At 37.4% G+C, this 22139-nt stretch overlaps 1 protein-coding gene across 1 annotated transcript in view; it reads right to left on the reverse strand.

Annotated features, from left to right (window-relative positions):
- Positions 1 to 8948: 8948 nt before the first annotated feature.
- Positions 8949 to 22139, reverse strand: part of LOC138055697 (coadhesin-like) — a 49784-nt gene continuing 36593 nt past the window's right edge. The window contains exons 9-13 of the mRNA XM_068901578.1: positions 20185 to 20318; positions 19231 to 19367; positions 11471 to 11534; positions 11247 to 11343; positions 8949 to 10565 (exon numbers count right to left, since the gene is read on the reverse strand). Coding sequence (XP_068757679.1) covers positions 10246 to 10565; positions 11247 to 11343; positions 11471 to 11534; positions 19231 to 19367; positions 20185 to 20318 — 752 coding nt within the window. The 3' untranslated portion in view covers positions 8949 to 10245. The remainder of the gene's footprint in view (positions 10566 to 11246; positions 11344 to 11470; positions 11535 to 19230; positions 19368 to 20184; positions 20319 to 22139) is intronic.

The following is a 22139-nucleotide window of genomic DNA, read 5'->3' on the forward strand; positions in this document are numbered from 1 at the left end:
CAAAGCAAATTGAAGCAAGCAGTCTTTTAGCCCCATCCGGTGATAAAACTGCGCGAGGGGTCTGTGGTTAAAACTTTGCTAAGATTGAAAGTGCTCTTTACCCCTTGCCTTATTTTGATCAAAACATACTAAAATTATTAGCCAATACCTCTTCCTCTATATTGTTTATTATTATTATGTTTAAGGCGACAAGAATGGGTCATCGCTTATAGCTTACATGGCATAAAAACTCTTAAGTCTAGATATCTACTATTATGTTTTAAACCGAGGCGAAAAAAAACTATCAGCCTACGGAATTGTGCTAAGTGCATTGCCAGTAGAAAAAGGATTGGATTATTCATCTGCTTCCATGCCTATTGAGGAGTATCTAAGAGCATAATTTAGATCTAGAGCAACATACAAGAGAAGCAATTATGCGGTAACTTATCGACCGTCTATACTAGAATCTTCCGAGGTGCGTATATGAAGACGAAGCTTCATATGTAACAAATTGTTGTAACACTGACGCTGTAGTTTCAGCAAGCAGGGATGTGGGTCGAGTTTGGTCACGTCATCATCGTGAATGGAAACGCGTCAGTTCAAGTTTGCTTGATGCATCTTCAAAATAAGTTCTTGCTTAGTTTGAAGAAAGATAAATTCGATAAAAGAAAGCTCTATAGTTGCAGACCTTACAGAAGCAACATTTCTAAATCCGCCTTCTTGACGTTTTAAAACGCGTGAGAGAGGCGCCGCGAATAACGGCGTGTTCTTAGACACGATTATCGGGAAAGCGACAAGCACAACGCCGTCAGGGTATCGTACACGGCATAACAAGGTGGAGTAAACGGAAGTGGACGATTGTGCAAGGAAACTGCTGCAGCAGACACGTAAACATTTTCGCTAATTGTTATTATTTTTTTCAATATTTCAGAAAATTAATGACTCAAAGAAGACCAAAAGAAAGATCAAACGACGACGTTATACCATCTCCGGATAGCTAGTGCAAACGACTTGGCTTAAATTACCAATTATAATTCATAAGAGAGCATTTCTCGTCGACGAATGGAAGTCGAAAAAAAGAAGTGATGTACCAATAGTTTTGCTATTATTAGCTCAGTGGTATTTAATTTTTTTTTCCTTTTTCCGGAACTTAAGTCACTCCCAAGGATGGATGTATCTAGAACAAAATAAAAATGGTAACCTCTAAATATTGTCTATTTTCCGTTTACTTTTAAAAGCAAATTAAATACCACAAAACTGAAGTCAGTCCGCTTATCTAAAATCCGACGGTATCCATGCTAACTAAGAATTTGACATTTTAATAAACTTTCATAACATACTTTCGAAAGTGCTTTTTTGTTTGTAGACAAATTCAAACTCTGGACTGAAAAAGACCGATATCGCAGATAATTGATTAGTAACGAGCTCAAGCTACCATTTAGAATGGAAACATCTTTAAGAAATGGTACCGAAAACTCAGTATAAATATAGATGGTTTCGTTAGTTGCAGAACCAAGGTCACCTTTTTGCCAAAAGAGGTGCTAGTATTTACTAGTGGGATGTTCAGCTTACACATTCGTAGCGTCTGTAACTTAATTTCCAGTTTTTATGCACAACCTAATTCGATTAAAATCTTCTACTTAATTGAAAGTCATTGTCAGGGTACTTATGCGCGCGACGCCCCCAACTCTTCCAGAAAGGTAGTCATCAGTCATTCGGTACGCTATCTTCAAAAACCTCAACTTCAAGCTCCTCTTATAGTGCTACGTACCACCACAAAGTCTAGTGTTAGGCCGCGGAACCCAGCTAATAACCTGACTTTAAGTCGATTATACACAATTGTGTCCTGATTCACTCATGAGGCAAGATGTGGCCAATATGCTGGCGGAGACGAATGCCCCGTTTTCTTTTGAGTTCAGTGTTTTAAAGCATCCACATGAACATGTCGAAGCCATTGCAGTGTTCAAAGCTAATTGAAAGCTGCAGAGACTTATTTCTCAATGAAATAACTACTAGAGCTTTTATCAAAAACCTATCTGGACACTCGTGGGATCGTGGGACACTCGTCTAATGAAAGTGAGGGTTTTTTCAAAGGTCGTTTGGATGACCATGAATATAGCGACGATATGCAGTAAACCAGCCTCGGAGTTTCCTAATGTTTTTAAGACTTTTGGCCTCAGCATTATCATTACCATTCGCTGTAGACTTCGCCTTGACATGATGCTGATAAAATTGGCATGCATGCGCTGTGCATTTTCAGTCTGGGTTAATAGTCATAAGGATCTCCTTTTTCTTTTCTTCCTTTCCTTTCTTTTTTTGGAGACAACTTTGCGATTTGAATGTCCATATTTTTTATGCTATAATTTAAACGTTTTACGTTTTGTTAGCCTCCACTTCTCCGTCAGTTAACGTGGACAAAGCAAGGAAAAGTTAAAATAAGAAAAATAATTAACTTTCCCCAAACTGTGAAATGACTATAGGTAGCTTTGAATTTCTCCAGTTTGCATGGCTATAGGGAAACGTAGTGTCTTATTTCTCGGCAGCAATGCAAACAGCATTAACTGATGAATGTTCAACTTTCTCAGTTGAGCGCCTAGTTATTCCTTGGACGTCGTTTACTTTTTCCTTCTCAGCTGCTTTTTGATCCCAGCATGAATACATAATGTGTAGTTATTTATAAAATATATATATAAACAAAAAAGACAGAAAGTAGGGCATTTTGGAGTTCATGTCTGCCTCCGCTTCAAAGAAATGGTAATGAGTTCTACCGGTTTCAAGAGAAAATCTTCCCACCTAGACTCGCTTTGAGGCACACATGAACTCTGAAATGGCCTATATATTGGACTGTTGATTTATGCATTACAAACTAACTAATGAAGAGCTTAAGAACATTCTCGTGCTGCATTTGTCACGCACGCAAGGGAAAAAACCATTCCGTATGAGTTAAATAGGCTCTAGAGGTAGAATAATCTAGATTATATTCCCTTCAGCATTTGAACAATGTCTTCTTTTAGCGGCCTCTCGTTAAGTTCTAGTTCCTGAAATAAATTTCAAGTACATCATAATCTAATATTGGGGCCAAAAGGTTTGGGCCACGAAACCACAACTCACGAAAAGTAAGTTTTGCCCCACCGTGGCCAGAGTTCTCCCCGTCGATGTCCCACTGACATGGACCTCAAAGCGCAATAGGCTACGAATGGGTCGTGAATAAGATCAATTCTTACATTCCATTTCAGACCGGTTTTGTCGTCACAGTCAACCTTGGATTTCTAGCAAACAAAACGAAATAATAGAATATAACTGGACACATTTTAGAGAAATCGAAGTTTGCACACTAGCCTTGCATATTTCCTCCAAGACTGAGAGAATAAGAGATCTTTTGTAAGCGCAACTGAACGTTTTGAAAAACAATTGAAAGTGAACGTATGGTCATTCTGTTTCTCTTTTGAACCCCACCCACAACTCCTTAAATACCAAAAAAGGAAAGATACCTCAAAGGACGGATTTTGATACTCTTCTATTAGAGAATCAAGAGATCTAAGAACAAGGAAATGGTATGGTTATAGATGTGTACCTCTATTTTGCTTTGATCAAGATTAAACACTGCATAGCGGTCATTTGCGAGCTAAAGAACACTGTTGAAAAACGGAAGACTTCTTATTGATGATAAACAAAACGTTGTCGAAATTATTGTTTCAGCTGTCATCTACAGAAGAAATTGTTTTAAAACAAATGCACTATTTGGAGCCGGCAATTATTACCATTATTGTAATGTCGACCTTTCTACTAATACTACACTGAGTCGTCTCACAGCTAGAAGCAGTATCACCTCTCACTTAATTTTGCATTTCTCAAAATACCGTCTAGGTTCCAAATGTTACTTGTGTCCTCTATCACCGAGTGCACATAGGCAGTAATATTGATTTAATTATATTAAACTTATGTTCTTCTGGAGGACTTACAATCTTGCTTGTCCTCTACAGTCACGGATGAATTAGATGTTAGCACCGGAAACGACCACTATGTATATGCGTACACACCGGTGTAAAACTAGAATCGTAGAAAATATAGCTTGTATATTTATAGTTTAGTTATTGATCACGGTGATGAGACCAGCCTGAGAGAGGAGACGCTATTTTCAAGTCCAGTTTTGTTTTTAGCTCCTACTTGGGAAATCTACCACGTGGGGTTCAAAGCGTCTGTTTACATATTTTATGCACCCTTCTTCTTTGCATTTAGTTCACAGAAAGAAAGATCCTTGGAAAACACGGGAATTTTCATTATCCATGCAAAATCTAAATCTCAGTTTTTTTTTCTCTGGAATCTACTTTGTGTCTGCTTGGTGTCTTTTTGGATTGTGTTTTGCAGGCATAGATCTTCCAAAGCGCAGGCACTATTTTCATGGCATCCAACCGCAATGAAAGAGCATGTACTTTCCATAAATCAGTCCATAAATATAAGTTACTCATTGTGTCTTTGGACCTTAGTAGAAAAGGACCCGGATCGTGTCCATGGCTCATTCTTGACGAGAATTTTTGCGTGGAAATAACTTATTACACATATGCATAGGAAAATATAAAAATCTGTCGGCATACTATTTTATAAAAAAATCAGTTCTGTCTCGGTCTTTTATTGTAGCCTCATTTATCACGTTTATTACATATTAATTGAATTTCAGAAAGCTGACCAACTTAGCCTTATATAATCTCAATCGTATTTTCTTGCTTCTCACTTCTTTTGTTTTAAAATGAATTATTTCCGATTCTTTTAAAATGGTGCCGCTTATCCGTGTTTAGGAGCCAAATTATCATCACAATATTCGAAAACGAGATTCTTGCGTTCTTCCATGCAGTCCGAAATTTGTCATACGTTTTGGAAGGTCGGCTGACAGTATTCCCATTATTGTTTTAACCGAATTAAGATAATCTCAATCTTAAATTGATTGCCCCAAGTTTCAATTAAGTACTTTATCCAGTGAGCTACCACTGACTTGGGTGCTTAGTCGCTTGCTCGTTTTACATACTGAGATAAAAGCTTTATCACCGTGTGCATTCTATATATGAGCTATTTTAGTCACGCCAAATTGTTATCTCAATAAAAGTTGTATTTTGGAGGAGCCTGAAGCTCGAATACTACCAATGTTGGCAAATACAAGTAAAGGGAAAAGACGTCTGGGAACGCCGGAAATTGTACTTGCAAATAGCACTTCAATTAATCATATTACTCTCGATGAAGTTTCACAAAAATAGTCTAAGACTGAGAAGAGCTAATACGATGGGAAAAAATCTCAACTTGAGTTTATATTGTTGAGTCGATCAATTTAATGCAATCCTCCTTATTGGTTTTATATACGGTAGGATCACTATTTTTTTCATAGCCCAGACTCAAACCATACTTGCCTTCTTGAGATTGAGAAATAGATCATTAAAAGGCCTATTCATCAATTCGATGATTCTGGAAATCCTTTCGACAGAATGAAGTGCTGTAAAAATCGTATAACTTGAGCAGAAAGGAAGACTTCAATGTGTGTGAGCTTGGATTCGGATGGGAACCACTAACATTCATTTTACTGTGGTGGAAACAAAACGTTTAAGTGAAACAATCAAGTAAAGATGGTCGTGTACTGTATTCGTTGATTTCACCTGACGTCACAGCGGCCATGTTGGTGCAAGAACAATAGCGAAAAAGTCGTTTGAGAATTTGACTTTACTATGATACAAAACTTGAGCTATAGTTTTCTATTGTTTTGGCACCAACAGGGCCGTCTTATCACGTGAGTACAATCAAAGAATGGTTCATGGTTGTTTTAGTTTAACCATCATTTCTATGCCATTAACACCAGTTCTGGGAAGAAACTTCTGGTCTTACTAGCTGAGTGATACTGACAGTTCGCGTCAGCATTTTGTATTTTACGATCGACGTATAGACAAAGCCCACCTTTGCCAAACTCAAGAGTATTTTTCGATGCCGAGAAAGGAAACCATGTAGTCTACTCGGCTTAACAGCGGACATCATCATTGATGTCCTCGGAGGATACTCCCAAGACCTCACCAACACACTCAAGCAGCTAATTAACAATTGGACCCGTAGCCCGCAAAGGCTACGGGTCAATAGCCCATGAAAGTTGAAAATATATTTCTTCGGGAATAAAACGAAAGAAAGCGTCACGCTTTTCTCTACTTGAGGACTATTACCAATAGTCCTCTAGTAGCGTAGCCAATCAAAATGCAGGATTTGCATTAGTCCACTAGTTGGATGATGCACGGATGCAGAAATCTGTACTTACACGTTCTCTGCATATCGCCTGTTCGTTTAACGTTTTAACGTACGGTACTAAGAAAACCATATCTAAATGAATTTTTGCGCTGTATAAATAATAAAGTCATTATTATTGAAGTTATTATAGATTGAAGTATCGGATAGCCGCCCGATTACTGTTTGTGGGACTATTTGGGCAACCATTCGTTTTTATACTGCTCATAATAATAATAATAATAATAATAATAATAATAATAATAATAATAATAATGATGATGATGATGATGATAATAATAATAATGGTTTATTCAACAGATCCACGAGGTGGCTCTTCTCTGTTAAACTACATTATTTACAGTTAAAGATAAATAACATCACATATATAGACTAATAAATTATAGATTAAAAATTCACTCAACCGTTATGCAAAGCTTTAAAGTATGATTTCAGGAGGCTGAGGTCTCTTCTCTCATTAATTGAAACCCATCGAATTTTAAGTACGTCCTGAAAGATTTTAACATAATGACCGATTACAAAACTTGCAGCTGTAAATTGACCCCGTTGCAGACGAATTGTGGTAAAGGATAAAAAACCAAATAGGCATAGTCTAGTTTTTACAAAATCAATGTTTCTGCTAGTTGCTTTCTGAGCTCGTATTTAGCAAGATATTTCAGTTTTCTTCGTATTGATAAAGTAGTGTAACGTGCAGATACTTTGTGCTTGATGTGATCATCCCATTTAAGATCACGGTTCATTGATGTGAACTCCAAGCAGCTTACAAGATTTCTACGTTCTAGTTTCTAACCACTGACGGAGATGTTAGGATCGTACTCGTCAAGGTGATGTACTCTGGACGTTTTCGAGGTGGATAACATCATAACCTTGGTTTTGCCGTTATTAAAGACGAGGGTACTTTCCTGACACCAGATAGTTAGTTTGGTAATTGATCGGGAAATAGTGTTTTCACAGGCCACCCAAACTCATAATTGAACTGGTTAAGTTCGGTTCTTTTCAGCCTCGATAACATGGCAGAACAGCGGGGAGCAAGTAATTTTTCTTTGGGAAAACCCTCTATAGTATTTTGAATCAACTAATATTTGAATGTTTACGTAGTTGAGCAACGCGATTGGCTATTGGAGACAGAGGTTTTGGACGTCAAAGCCATGGGGACGAGAGACATATCCAGATTGGCGAAGTTTGATCTTGGATCCCTACCCCTACAGAGAAGTGAAATTGTCACCAGGCCAACGATCGTGTCAGGGAAGAATCCAAAACACCCTTTAAGATGGAGAAAGTGACGGGTTCTTCGTGAAAACTGGCTTCTTTTCTAAGCATGTGGAGATTGTTTTCGGACTTCTGGGTCTTTATGGAGTGGACAAAAGGCCGAATCAAGCCAATTTTTGGGATTAAATCGTACTCAATCGCGGAGTGATAACTGATTTCAGAGTTTCTGAGTTTCCAGCCTGTCTTCTTTTAATGAAGGATTGGAGCAAATTTCAAAACTAGCTTAGAACGTCTCAAATCGACATAAGGACATAAGTTATAGTAAAAGTAGGTTTATTTTATCTATTTTCGTTGCTGTAAACTGAGATTAGCCAATTTGTTCGGGCATTTCATGTTTCCGTATAAACCCTATAAACCGTTACATTGACTGAGAATTCGAATTATGAGTTTGAGTCGCCTATGGTGCACGTGTTTCTGCATTTATTAAGATCAGATATTTTGGCATGATCGTAGATTGTGTAGTCCGCATACTGAAATAACATGGTGTTAAATATTTTTTTCCAATCTAATTGAAACTCTTCAGTGTTGAAACCTTCTTCATATTTCTTTCTATCAGTAGGTGCTGTGCACACTTTTTAACAAACTTGCTAGTGATTTTGACTAAAGTTTTTCAAGGGAAATTTTATCGTCTCCGTGAGATATGTAGAGAGAATTTGGTTCGAAGGGAGTGGAGAGATGAGCTATAAGTGATTTACTGCTGTTTAACAAGTACTTTTATTCTAGAGGAATGGCGTCCAACAAGCTATTCAATAAAAATTGTCACTGGAAGATAAACGAAGCCTCAAAGGCTCCCTATTAAACACAAGCAACCCTGCACAGTCGTAAAGATAGCCAACCTTGTTTAGTCCAATACTATTAGTCTTTTGATTATTTACTTTCTTTCTGTTGCTTCAAGCACAAAACTACGGGAATTCCAGTATAAGATATTAAATAGAATCTTGTATACAAACGACAAGCTTTTTAAGTTTAAAATAATCGAATCTCCTCTTTGTTATTTTTGTGCAGATGTTGTGGAAACCTTGGAACATTCTAAAATACAAAAAAAAAAAAGTGCGCTCGAAAGGGCTTTAAGTGAACTTTCTTGTATATCAATGTAAAACTGATATTTACGCTTTAAATAGCCCATGTTCAAAATGACTTCAATTTGAAAAGCATAGCCCGCCTTCCTTTAGTCGAATGTGTTCTTGGTTGTCCTGGTCGGGTAAATGGTATTGTGTCGAGTTTCATATGCAGCATACAATTACTGTAGTCACTGAGAAAACCGAACATCTTCACGCGTAGAATAAACTGATCCGCTCAAATTTGCGATGGGCTGAACCATGCATGGATGAATAGGGTTGACTATATTGGCTGCTCGCTGGCCCCCAAAAGCTATTCCACGAGAATCGCTCTTTTATCAATACATGATATACTTGACCAACAACAAACAACAACAAAGACTGGTTTATTCAGAGTTCCTTTGCAGTCAAAAATTTACTGAATTGCGTAGCTCTTACAGGACAATAATAATTTTAAAATCATGTTAAAATATTAAAATATCACAACCATATTCATTAAATTATATATCTAAATGTTTCTAAATATTAAATCGATTTAAGGCAGGGTTGAGCTTTTGATAATAAAGGACTCTCTTAATCCTAGCAAAAGGAACTGCAAACTTCTTAACGTCTTCTTAGATCATATGGTTGGCTTCATGCATTCGACAGCAGATTATGAAGCTTATTATTTTTGATCTCACAAATAGACTCAACTGAAAACTGATTGCATCCTAGTGGTCACGATCCGAAACTAATCCTGCACTACCAAGTGCCTCTTCATGAGAATTACCAGGAAATATGCAAGCTATAGCTCATTTTTGGACTCTTTTTAGGTCTGCTTGTAAATACTTTGGCAAAGAATAATGAATCACGGGACATGCGTAGTCCAGCGGTGAACTAATGCATGTGATCTTTTCGAGCCGTTGAAATTCAGCCCGAGCTTCGAGCTTGGCGACCGCGTGCACTGAATAAAATAACTCTTGCTAGGGAAGGGACGGCACTTTTTCACACCAACGCTCGGTGGGTTCACTGAGTTTGAATTTTCCGTCGGAAACGGATTTCAAATACTCTCACGGTTCTAGTCACTCTCGTTGTTTTCACAGATTACATTCGCCATGTTCACCCGTGTTTCCTGTCTTATCCAGTGGCTATCAACAGGATACCATCAAGTTCCAACAACAATCTTGGAAGATACTCGTCGGGAAAATTGTTTCCATGGTTCGACCACTATGTGACGTCACAAGTCTTTTAATTTGCATAAATCAAATTCTTGAATAACTCTGCAACCAAGAGTGCTGTCACAATAAAATAAACGCCGTTCTTCATCATTTTAAAAGCTCTTTTGAACACGTTAATAAAAGATTTTGTGTCACATGCACTTTAAGCTCTTCCCCCGTAAAGTAACAAAGAAAGAAAGAAACCAAAAAAAACTCCCTAACTTGATCTCAGCATCATATCATCATCATATCATATATCTTTATTTACCCTCGGCATAGTTTTAGTTGTGTACTGTATGTAAAAATAACACTCAAAAAGTCAGGTGTTCCTGAGGTCTACTTATCTACCCACTATTGAATCAGCTTGCTGGCTGACGCTTTCAGTATAAGTTGTAATACATCACTTCGGAATCACTGTTGTTTTCAAGTGAACTGCTCACGGGAAGTTCTTGCAAATTAATGTACATAAGTCACTCGGGATAAATCTCGTAGAAATGTCGACCAAAGCTCTTACTTTTGTTGAGGCCCTTCAATTGAGCTGATCCCGTATGGCAACTTTCCTCAGTTATTTTTACGACAGTAAGTTCCTTATCAATTGCTTCATTGTTTTCTGAGGCTTGTTCACATTTCGGTGGCATTACATCGTCGTACAAACTCTCCTCAGTGTTCCCCTGACAGTTGTTGTTTTGTTCCTTTGCAGTGTCCGGATGTGGGTAGTGGCCAAGACTTGCATCAGAAGCATCTACAACAGCTGGAGATTGCGGGACACTGTAGGTGGATGAGTATATTGCTGAAAAAAAAAATCTAAGTTTGATATTCCGTCTTGGTACATGTAGCCATATTGGAGTCCCAAATAATAACAAATAATAATAATAATAATAATAATAATAATAATAATAATAATAATAATAATAATAATTATTATTATTATTATAATAAGGGATTAAATATAAACCAACCAACTCAACTCACACATGACGCCGAGTCTGGGAATCGAACCCGAGCCACATTGGTGCCGGGAGGCGAATGCTCACTCCCCTATCTTTTCTCCTAGTTGTAGATGGTTTGAACCTTCAGAAGATTTTTTTTTTGAACCCTCTGAAGATGACTTCCGCTCAGGTTGTCGAAACGTCAGTCAATGTCATCTCAAACAGTCCTTCTCAGGACTACTTTACTTACTTATGTTTTCTCCTAGTAACGACATACGTTGTATTGACCGTCCCTCCCTGAGAAGTATATGACCTAAAAAAATGTTGCTTTTACCCCTTCCCCTTGGTATAAATACGCTCTTGCTGAATATTCAAATTTCCCACTTGTGGTAGAATTGACCAGCAATTGTTGCAATGCTTCCTTTTAAGGCAATATTTGAAACCCTAAGCAAGCCATGATTCCCATTTCATAAAGAGGGCCATATGTGAGGAGGGTCATATTTTGGTGGGATTCCTGTGAAAGAGGAAATGTATCAACTTGCCTTGTTCCCTTTTGTCGGTTCTCAGGACAGCGTAGACATGTTCATAGTCACAATGGATCTGAAAACTTTCAGTCGGGAATTCGGTCACTTCATCGACCTGTTTAAATAATAAGACGGCAAAAAGAATGATCTGCAACCCCCTTTTCCTGACATAACCACGAAGAATTTAAAACCAATTAAAGATACAAAAATTAGACGGTCAAAAGACAGGAGTAATTCCTTACTGCTCTATCTGTAGCCGTGGAAGTTGAACTATTTTTGGCGTAGCTCTCTTGATTATTTCTCATCCTGTAAATGAAACATGCGGGAACTATCAAAAACTATCAGAAGTATGCCGTATGTTCCCAAACATCACCACTTACACAGGCAATGTATCCTTTCTGTTGCAAATGGTTCATATTTGTTCAAACTCTTTGGTCATCTTGAAATCTTCTCATTAGAATCGATGGTAAGCCCCCTTGTTATGGCACTAACTTGAAGGTCACTTTAACTATTTTGCAGGGTCAATTTACTCGAGCGATTTTACAAAATATCGGACGCGCAAGTTGGCAACTAGCAATGAAGCATGTACAGCAAACTCTAAGTCTTTAAAAAGACTATTTTTTTTACCACAATTGCTTGTAATCTCGTAATCTGATTGGGGTATTTGGCTAATGACAGTCTACGCGTCAACCTGTCACGCAATGCTCATGGATGACCAATATTAATCAGTTACGGTCATTTTGGCAAATAAGCCAATCATATTGCGAGACCGTTATAGACAACGCTTGCTCTTTGTGTCACGATCTTAGTCCCGCTCTAAAATAAACATTTTCTTTGACGTTGAATAGTGTGGTAAAAAGCAAATCGAATGTGGTTCCGCGTTGTCTGTACTTTATCTACAACGATTTTGTCATCACAGTGGTCAGAATTTGTTTTGGACTCACTTGGCTGCGCCTCGTGTGTCCACAACATAAGAGTAGAGGCAACAAGCTTCAAAAAACCAATAAAACGTCACATGCATAAGCTTTAAACCTGATAAGACACACATTTAGAATAGAAATGTGACCCGACTTTTTTTTTCTTGTATGCTAATATCTTCCTCTTTGTTCAGAGTCCTCCTTTTTGTGGATTGGTTTTGAAGCCGTACGCCTCCAGGTTTCAAACTCGACAAAACACTCGTCCGCCTTTTTACATTTTCTTTGAAGTGACAAATGGCCAATGTTACAGAAAAGTATCTTACGAAGCGCCGAAACTGGTCATCGAAATCGACAGAGGGTGAGCACGACTCTCCGGACAAGAAAAGGCAAAAAGTCAAGGCACGAGAGACGAAGAAGAAGAAGCTAGCGTGGATGAAGCCTTGGCAGTACTGAACATGCCGGAGAGTGTGAGCGAAATGTTAAATCAAATTCTAGAGAAGCTTCAGAAACTTGAAAAAAACAGAAAGTTCTTTAGACAATATCGAAGGCAAGTTACAGAATCTAGAATCGAGGACACAGCGACTTGAAGTATTTGAAAGTAAAGCCAAACAAGAATTAAATGATTTGAAGGAAGGACTAAAGAATGTCAATATCAAGCTTAAAGACAAAATGGAGTCTATGGAAAACAAGCAAGGGGCAAACACGGCAAATCTGAGTCAAAAGATAAAAGAACTTGAAGAACAAGCGAAGCGTCTGTACTATAAAAATCTATATTTAGAAGCCTACTCGAGGCGTGAGAACATTAAGTTCATGAACATACAAGAGACAAGAAGAGGGGCGGATCAGAGGGAAGATACAGAGGGAACACTCCGTCTCTTCTTAGAACAAGAACTTGGTTATGAAGATGCAAAGAGGGTCGAAATTCAACGTGTTCATCGGATCGGCAAAGGGAAAAATGGAGGACTACGGCCCATACTCGCCTTCTTTTTGCGGTACAAAGACTGTGAGGATATCTTAGCTTCGGGCCGCCGGCTCGGTGGCAATAATTTTCAAATGTTTAAAGATTTACCAGCTGAGATCATTGACAGGCGAAAACCACAAGTGGAAATATTGAAAAAGGCCAGAAGAAATGGAATGCAAGCAGCTTTCAGTTCGGCGCAACCAGATAAGTTATTCATAAATGGTGAATTTTGGCCTGTTGGTAGGGAACTGGCTATAACAGGGCGGTGAGAGTCTTATGCAATATGGTTGAACTAAAAGCCACACTTTCATTTTCAAATGAGTCTATGGCGGAGACGAGCAGCAAGCCGAACGAACGAATTAGAACAAGAACGAATCAGTTATACACTCCTAAACTCTTAATGTCATATACTTGTTTTTATGACTGTTTGGTTGTGTATTTGTCCTTTGTTTATTTGTTATTTTTTCGTCCTATTTTTTTCTTTGATCTTATAGTTTGCATCTATAGTTACGATCGGAGGTGCTCTTGGGTGGGGGGTGACCAATGTGATACTAAGAAAAAATCATAGAAAAATTGGGCCTTAAAGTAGGATCCTTGAATGTTAGAGGAATAGGAGTTAAGGTTAAGCGGCGTGAGATTTTTAACCGGTTACGCATGAAAAAAATGTCAATATATTTTATTCAAGAAGACCATTGTACCGAAGACAATAAGCATGAATGGCGAGCAGAATGGGGCTATCAGGCTTTTTTCAGTTGCGGCTCAAGCAAAAGCGCTGGTGTGGCTATTCTCTTCAATAATAACTTCCATTTTCAAATTTCCAACGCTTATACTGATCCCCAGGGACGCTTTATAATATGGGACTTAATTACCAGTGGAAAAAAACTGACCTTAGCAAATATATATGCACCAAATGAAGATGCATGTATATGATCCTTCTTTTTTCACTTCGATCTTTGACCATTTGTTTGATTTCCAATGCGAAGACATAATTTTAGGGGTGACTTTATAATTTAGTGCTTAATGTTGAAAAGGATAAAAAAGGTGGTATGAGTAGAACTCATAAGAAGTCATTGGAAATCATCAACAACTATTGCCAAAGCTTAGATTTAGTCGATGTTTGGAGAGTATTAAACCCAGAACTTTTTAAATTTACGTGGCGACAAAGAAAACCGGAAGTTTACTGCAGACTTGATTTTTTTCTGGTAAGTCAAGGAATACTCTGTAACATAATCAAAGCAGATATCATTCCGGGATATAAAACGGACCATTCAATGATCGTTTTAGAAATTTCGCTACATTCTAATACTAGAGGTAGAGGATTTTGGAAAATTAACACCTCCTTTTTAATTGAAACAGAATGTATTAATCAAATCCAATTGATTATACAACAAACCAAAGATGAATACAGGGATGATGAGTTTATAAACCCTAATCTGCTCTGGGAGGGTGATTAAAATGAAAGTTAGAGAGGAATCGATAAAATTTGGAGTTTCCAAGAAAAAGAAAATAATAAACGAGTCAGAAGAAATTGAGCAGTCAGTTGCAACTTTGGAACAAGATTTAAGTGATATGCATATTAATGATTCTCGAAAACAACAAATATGGACCGTGCTTAAAGCAAAGAAAGAACAATTAGAATCATTAATCGAATATAAAACAAAAGGAGCGATTATCATATCGAAATCACGATGGTATAATGAAGGTGAGAAAAATACCAAATATTTTCTTAATCTGGAAAAGAGACATTGCAAGCAAGGAACAATTACTCAACTTAAAATCAGTGAAAAGGATTTTGCCGATACAGACAATTTGTCTGTAAAATAAATTCTGAATGAGTGTGAGTCTTTTCACCGAACTCTTTTCAGTTCCAAAACCAATAACGAGAAATCTAGTGACGTTTTTTTCCCACCACAGCAAAATCAAAATCACTTGACCGATGTGGAACAACTTGTTTTTGAAAGCTTGTTGAATAGGGAAGAATGCCTGCAAACGCTAAACTGTATGAATTCGGACAAAACGCCAAGAACAGATAGCCTCCCTTGCGAATTTTACAAGATTTTTTGGATTGATGTGAGTGATATCTTGATAAGTTCTTTTAACTATTCGTATGAAACAGGAACACTTTCAGTATCGCAAAGACGTGGAATTTGTTAAACTTATTCCTAAAAAGGACGCGGATCAGTCTAATTAAGAATTGGCGACCCTTGACATTACTTAACTGTGACTTTGCAACAAAAGCCATAGCAAGGAGAATAAAAATTTTTCTTCCGAAAGTTATCTCTGATGATCAGACAGATTTTATTAATAACAGATTTATTGGTGAAAATATCCTTTTAATTGATAGTGTTATTAGATACACGGCAGCGAAGAATATTCCCGGACTTCTTCTTTTCCTTGATATTGAGAAAGCATTTGATACATTAGAGTGGACTTTCATTCAAAAGACTTTAAAGTATTTTGGCTATGGCCCACAACTTCTAAAATGGATTAACATCTTTTACTGTAACGTTGAAAGCTGTATTTTGAACAATGGTTGGGCGAGCATTTTTTTTAAACCGACTAGAGGAGTTAGGCAGGGCTGCCCTTTGTCGCCATACCTATTTGTTTTATCGGTAGAAGTGATGGCCGAAGCCTTTCGAAGAAATCCAAAAATTAGAGGAATAACTGTGAAGGCAAAAAATATTAAGTTGAGCCAATGTGCAGATGACACCACGCTAATCTTGGACGGTTCGATAGAATCCCTTGAAGAATCTTTAAGACTATTAGATCTTTTTGGAGAGGTATCTGGTCTCCGACTCAACTGTGGTAAAACAGAAGCTCTATGGATCGGCGCAAAGGTAAACACTGATCTTAAACTCTGTCCTGAAAATAACTTTAAATGGCCTAAAGGAAAAGTTAAAGCTCTTGGTTTTTGGTTTTCGTTGGATTCAAATAAAACAGTTTCCCATAGTGACATAGATAAAGTGGAAAAAGTGAAAGCGATATTAAGTTGTTGGAAATTTCGTAGACTTAGTCTGCTTGGGAAAATACAGTCATTAAAAGTCTTGCGGTATCACAATTGGTGTATATACTTACGCCACTTCAAACAAACAGACCATAAAGCAATTAATGATATAAACGTGTTCTTTTATAAATTTTTATGGGACGAAAAAGGGGATAAAATAAAAAGAAATGTTGTGATAAACGACTTTTCTGAAGGAGGACTTAAAATGATTGATATAGAGTCTTTTAATAAATCTCTTAAATCATCTTGGATTAAAAAACATCTTGATCCTGAAAACAGTAGTAGCTGGAGGCTTTTTTTTGACTTGGAACTTCAGTCACATGGAGGAAAGACGATATTTTTAGGAAACCTTACTAGGAAGGAGGCGTGCTTTTTTCTATTGAGGTCTCAGACCCTTTCATGAAAGAAATTCTTGAAATTTGATGTGAAGCTTCCTTCACCGAAAATTTGACATCCGAAGCACAGTTTTTAACTCACACATAAGAATTGGACATAGAACAGTTTTTTTCAAAGACTGGTCCCTTAAAGGTATAACCGTATACAGTTAAGCATATCCTAAATTATTCCTTTGAGCTTTTATCTTTGACTGCTTTTCAAGACAAATATAACTTTCAAGTTCCTCCCTTAAGTTATTACGGAATAATTTCGGCAATTAATTCTCTCCGTAGGAAAAGTGAGAGGACTAATGCTAGTTTTGAGAGCTTTCTTTCAATATTTCTAAAAAACTCAAAACCCTCTAGATTGGTTTATAAGAAGTTAGTACCAATAAAAAGTGAGCTACCAAACCTAAGTCAAGGAAAATGGCGCAAAGAAATTAATCTTGGACCCGGTCACAAAGTCAAGTGGAAAGCAGCCTATGTCTTGGCCTTTACATGTGCCAAGAGTTCAAAACTCACAGTCTTTAATTTTAAATTCTTACATCGACAACTTTCAAGTAATAGTTTTCTTAAGAAAATAGGACGTATAGATAACGAGAAATGCACCTTCTGTCAATATGGTAAAGAAAAGCTCTTTCATTTCTTTTGGGAATGTAGCAAAAGCCGTTGTTTTTGGAATAATGTTTTTTCATGGATTCAGGCCTGTAAAATTGTTAGTAAAGAATATGCTTTTCAGGTAGACTGGGACTGAGGCCAGATACCTCTAAATACAATTTGCAAATTAATTTTTGTTTTTTGACAAGCAAACATTTCATATGGCTGTGCCAAATTTAAAGAACGAAAGCCACTTTCGAAGAATATTTACGGCATCTAATATATATTCATAAAGTAGAGAAGGAAGATACGACAACGCGAAAGAAATGGGAACCGCTATTGCTTTAAAGTCGCACTAGTAACAAGTATGATAAATACTGTAGGAAACAGTCAACTTTTTTAAAAGACCTGTTTCGGCATGCTTATGCCATCATCAGTTTAATGAGTTCTTAAGTGTGAACAGTTATAAAATCTACGTGTAGATAAAAAATTACTACAACATGACGTAATATAAAAGCGGGTATTAATTACAGCGTGACACCAAACACCAATTTGCACGGTGTAAACTTAAACGTGAAAAAAGTGTAGTAATGCTGCAATTGTTTGTTAAGTTCAGGTTTGATCCTTTATCCTTTTCTACGAGGATAAAGGAACACACGGAAAGCGTAGCTAGTAGAGGAGGCTGGTTATGAAAGCCGGCGAACTTCAAAGGACTGTGTCTTTGTTATGCTTTTCGCTTGGTCACGTGACCCTGACCCTGCACACTCAAACAAAATGGCGACTCGTGAGTAGTCTTGTTTACCTCAAGTTTTCTGCTTGTAGTAAAAACTCGCATATTTTTAAGCATTTCAACACATCTCCTTTATGTAAGAACAAATTCTCCCCCTCGTGCTTTAGTATTCTGGATTCTGCCAGCAACTCAATTGATTTAAAACTCAAAGAAGCTTTTTATATACATAAGATCAAACCTGAACTTAACAAACAATTGGAGCATTACAACACTTTTCTCACGTTGTAGTTTACACCTTGTAAATTGATGTTTGGTGTCACGCTGTAATTAATACCCGCTTTTGTATTACGTCATGTTGTAATAATTTTTTTCATCTACCCGTAGACTTTATAACTGTTCACACTTAGGAACTCATTAAACTGATGATGGCATAAGCATGCCGAAACATGTCTTTTAAAAAAGTTTTCTGTTTCCTACAGTATTGCTTTAAAACAAATAAATAAATAAATAAATAGACAAATACAGAATCCAGCACCTTGTTCTCCAACTGTACAAGTAATTCCCATCTTGTAGAGTATAATTGGTCGCTCCTCTCAAAACAAGAGCTCCTCTTTTTTTTTCCTATTATGTAAACATATTCCGTGTTTGTGGGTGTGTGTGTGTGGGTGTGAATGTGTTTGTGGGGGGAGGGGTGTTTGTGCCTTTAAAACTCATGTAAGGTAATCGTTATATTATAAAAAAAAAAAAAAAAAAGAAAAAAGGAAAAAAAAAAACATTTGTTAACTCCTTGTCAAGACCAGAAGAGACTTGGAAATAAAGACATAAGATAGATTTCATATATGGAGCATCAGACGTTCGCAAGGCTACCTCTTAAAGAAACTGGGAGTACAACATCCTCGGAGAGCCAGGGGCAGCGTTCGAATTCCCTGCTTTTGATTGGCCACAACAAATTTGTTCTGATACTTTCCTCGAGAAACTTTCCCCGTTGAACGCGCTACGCAACTACGACGATCGACGAGGAAAACTACTTCGTGTAAGAAAAGATCAGAGTCACACGGATGCTCCTTTTCGCTAATTGACCACAAAAGAAATGTGGCCAATCAGAAGCACGGAATTCGAACGCTTCTGGAACTGGTTCGGTAAGAGTAAGTGCTCAGGGGGTCTTCCCTTTCTTGTGGTAAACTTTCACCACGAAAAATTCTTTTGTCCCGACTAGCTGCCCCTGGGTCTCCGAGGATAGGAAAAAAAATGCCAGTTCCAAAACATCCTGTTCCCTTCGAATCCCTCAGCTTTTTCCTCGTGCACCGAAGACCTTCAGCATATCCTGAGATTTCCAGCGTAGGCATATGGCTACGCTGTAAAGAAATGTTTGAATCTTATCTTACGGCTGTATATTAAAAATTATTAAGCGTGCATTACTTTGAACGCTGGCGTCGATAAACAAGGCGTCCCACGATGATGACTGTCACTATGACAAATGCTGTTATCCCTGTTGAAATACCAATGCATAAACCATCATTTTCTTTTTTCCTTCCGGTGCAAACATTTGGAGGAATCTGAGAGAGATAAACGAGAATTACTGTGAGTTGGTAAAGAAACAATGTCTTTATTCAAAGGGTTTTTTTAAATTTATTTTGCCACAAAGAAAAAAAATTAAATATACCGATGGCGGCGAGGAGGCCTAAAAGAAACTACTAAGCTTATATAAATTAGGTCTCCAAAAATAAGACATCTACCGCTCGTTGAACCTACAAGTTGGCTACGGAGATTGTAATCAAATGCCTTTAGATGAATTTAGTTATTTAACGAATTCAAATATAAAGTAGTGTAAAAATTTACATGTTTAAAACAATTCAGTTGCCGGAAGAGGAACAAAATATCTAAGATTCTTAATAGTTGTGTTGGAAAAGAATGCCTTGAGTGCTTTTCGCTGATTGGCAGAGAATTGTAAAATTTAGGTCCTTGGTAGAAAACAGAAAATTGTTTGATGTTAGTCCGACAGAAAGGCAAACGAAATGCTAGAGAGTTTTCTCGTATAATATGTGTGAATTTGTCTGTTTAGAGTAAATTTGCTAGCTATAACTTGGAGGATTTTGATAGGCCAACATAAATTGACCAACCCAGTTGTAAAAATTGTAGATAATGGAATTTTAAGATTTCAAGGTTCTTAAATTTAGGGCTAGAATGGGCATTGGAATGAGATATGTGTATGATCCTCACCACTCGTTTCTGTAAAATTACTAAAGGCACAAAGTTAGTTTTATAGGTGGAGGCTCAAACTATGTTGAAGTAAACGGGAAGGGATAAACAAGTAAATAGCACAATACCACAATACACGTAAGAAGTTAGTGCTCGTAGAGTCGGTGAACTCACTGAAACAGTCGACGACTTTGACGAGGCTTTTATTCTTGGAGTGCGGTTGAACGTTGTAGGGAAAAAGATAGACGTCTTAGGCACGGGGTTGGATACTACAGAACTGCCAGATGCTCTTTGCGTTGCAACTGATCCTTGAAAATATAAGAAAGAAAATATTTGAAGAAAATATTTGAAAGAAAATATTAGAAAATATTAGAAGAAATGGGAGTCGGTTGAATGTGTAATTCCACAGTGACTGTGGATGGCTTCAAAGAGGCGTCTGGCATTGGTGTACTACTGGAAACGTTTAATGTCAAGGAAGTTGTAAGGAATGTTTTACGGCTCCCATAGGAAGGTTTGGGTGTGTTGTCAACCGACGATTCCAGTGGATGATCGGAGACTTTTCGTGTATATTGGGTGGCCGACGATGATGTCATGAAAGTTGTAGATGGATTATTTAAGCTCATAGCTGATGTAATATGAGAGCGCCATAAAGACGCAAAGGCTGAAGGAACTGCACGATTTTGCCGTATCGTGCTCGTGTGAGGTCTTTGGGTAAGTGCTGGCGATTCAGTAACGCACGTTGTCTTCGTTGGCAGTGTGGTAGAAGACCATGAATTTATGGTCGTGTTAAGACGATCTATAAATAAACAAACAAATAAATAAATAGATATATAAATAAATAAACAAGTAAACTAAATTGAACGTTCTTTAAGAAAAATTCAATTTTACTTTGTTTTCTTTAATTTATTGTTTTGGGCGAGTTTTGCACGGCCTTTGCTTTGTGATGAGCCGGAGTATGGCAAAGGTAATCAATTGAGCTGAGAAAAACTTAAATAGGCGTCCTTCTGTGCGTAATTGCTAGTTTATGCGAATAGGTACAAGACTTAACTTTGGCTTGTGACAAACGTTAAAATTGAAAAAAAAAAAAAAAGACAAACTAACAAAAAACGTTCATTGGATTATCAGCAGTAAAGATCAGTTTTAAGTTAAGTTTGTTTTTTCTTTATCTTGTGATAAATTGATTGATTGATTGCTTGAGTGAGTGAGTGAGTGAGTGAGTGAGTGAGTGAGTGAGTGAGTGCCGAGTGCAATAAACAAGCAGGCTCCATTAGCTGGACCTCCAGTTTTACGAAATGCCCTTCAAGAAGTCCAAAGGGTTTTCAATGAAATACCGGCACGTCTAAATGCCAAGAAAGTTCTTGTCCTTTTCACTGACAACAATTTTCCGAGCGACAATAAGGCCACCCTGACGGATGCCGTGACACCTTTGGAGAACAACAAGGTTTTGGTGATTAGTGTAGCCGTGAGAAATGCTGACAGAGAAGAGTTGGTAACCGTTTCGCAGAATCCGCTCGACGTCCTGTCCGTCCAGCCAACCGTCAATTCCGGCGCGTTGTCTAAACGCATAATGGAATGGATTTTGAGACGTAAGTCCAGTTGTCAGAGCTGGATACTAAAAGCGGCGGTGTCTTGGCATTTTAACCTTGCCAGTAATTACTAAAAACATCTTAAAGTTTGTAACAAAAGAGACAAGGGAATACTGCGTTTTTTTGTTACTAAGAGCTGTAAGACAGTTTTGTTGTGTGTAGCTAAGGACGGAAAGGACAAAGAAAGATTGAAACTCGCTTGTTTGCCTGCTTGCTTGCTTAGTAAAGTCAAACCAACGTTAACCATGATCCTTTGTGTTGTCGTTGATAAGTTGTTTAGATTTTTGGAAGCCGGGGTAATAATCAGTAATTGTATAATTAAATAGTTGATTATTGAAAATTATTTGCGCTGATTGGTTGCACTTGAGGTGATTAATACGTGATAATCATTTAAGCTGTTTTTTTTTTTTCAAAAAAATCCGCAAGCCGTTTTATCGAGGTGATAAATAGAATGCATATTTTTCAAATAATCACCTATGTAATTATACTAATACACTACACCTTATTCCAAAATGGCCGCCATTTTAGTGTTGTTTTGTTTCC

This window comes from Montipora capricornis, chromosome 7 (genome assembly GCF_036669925.1).
Source record: "Montipora capricornis isolate CH-2021 chromosome 7, ASM3666992v2, whole genome shotgun sequence".
NCBI lineage: Eukaryota > Metazoa > Cnidaria > Anthozoa > Scleractinia > Acroporidae > Montipora > Montipora capricornis.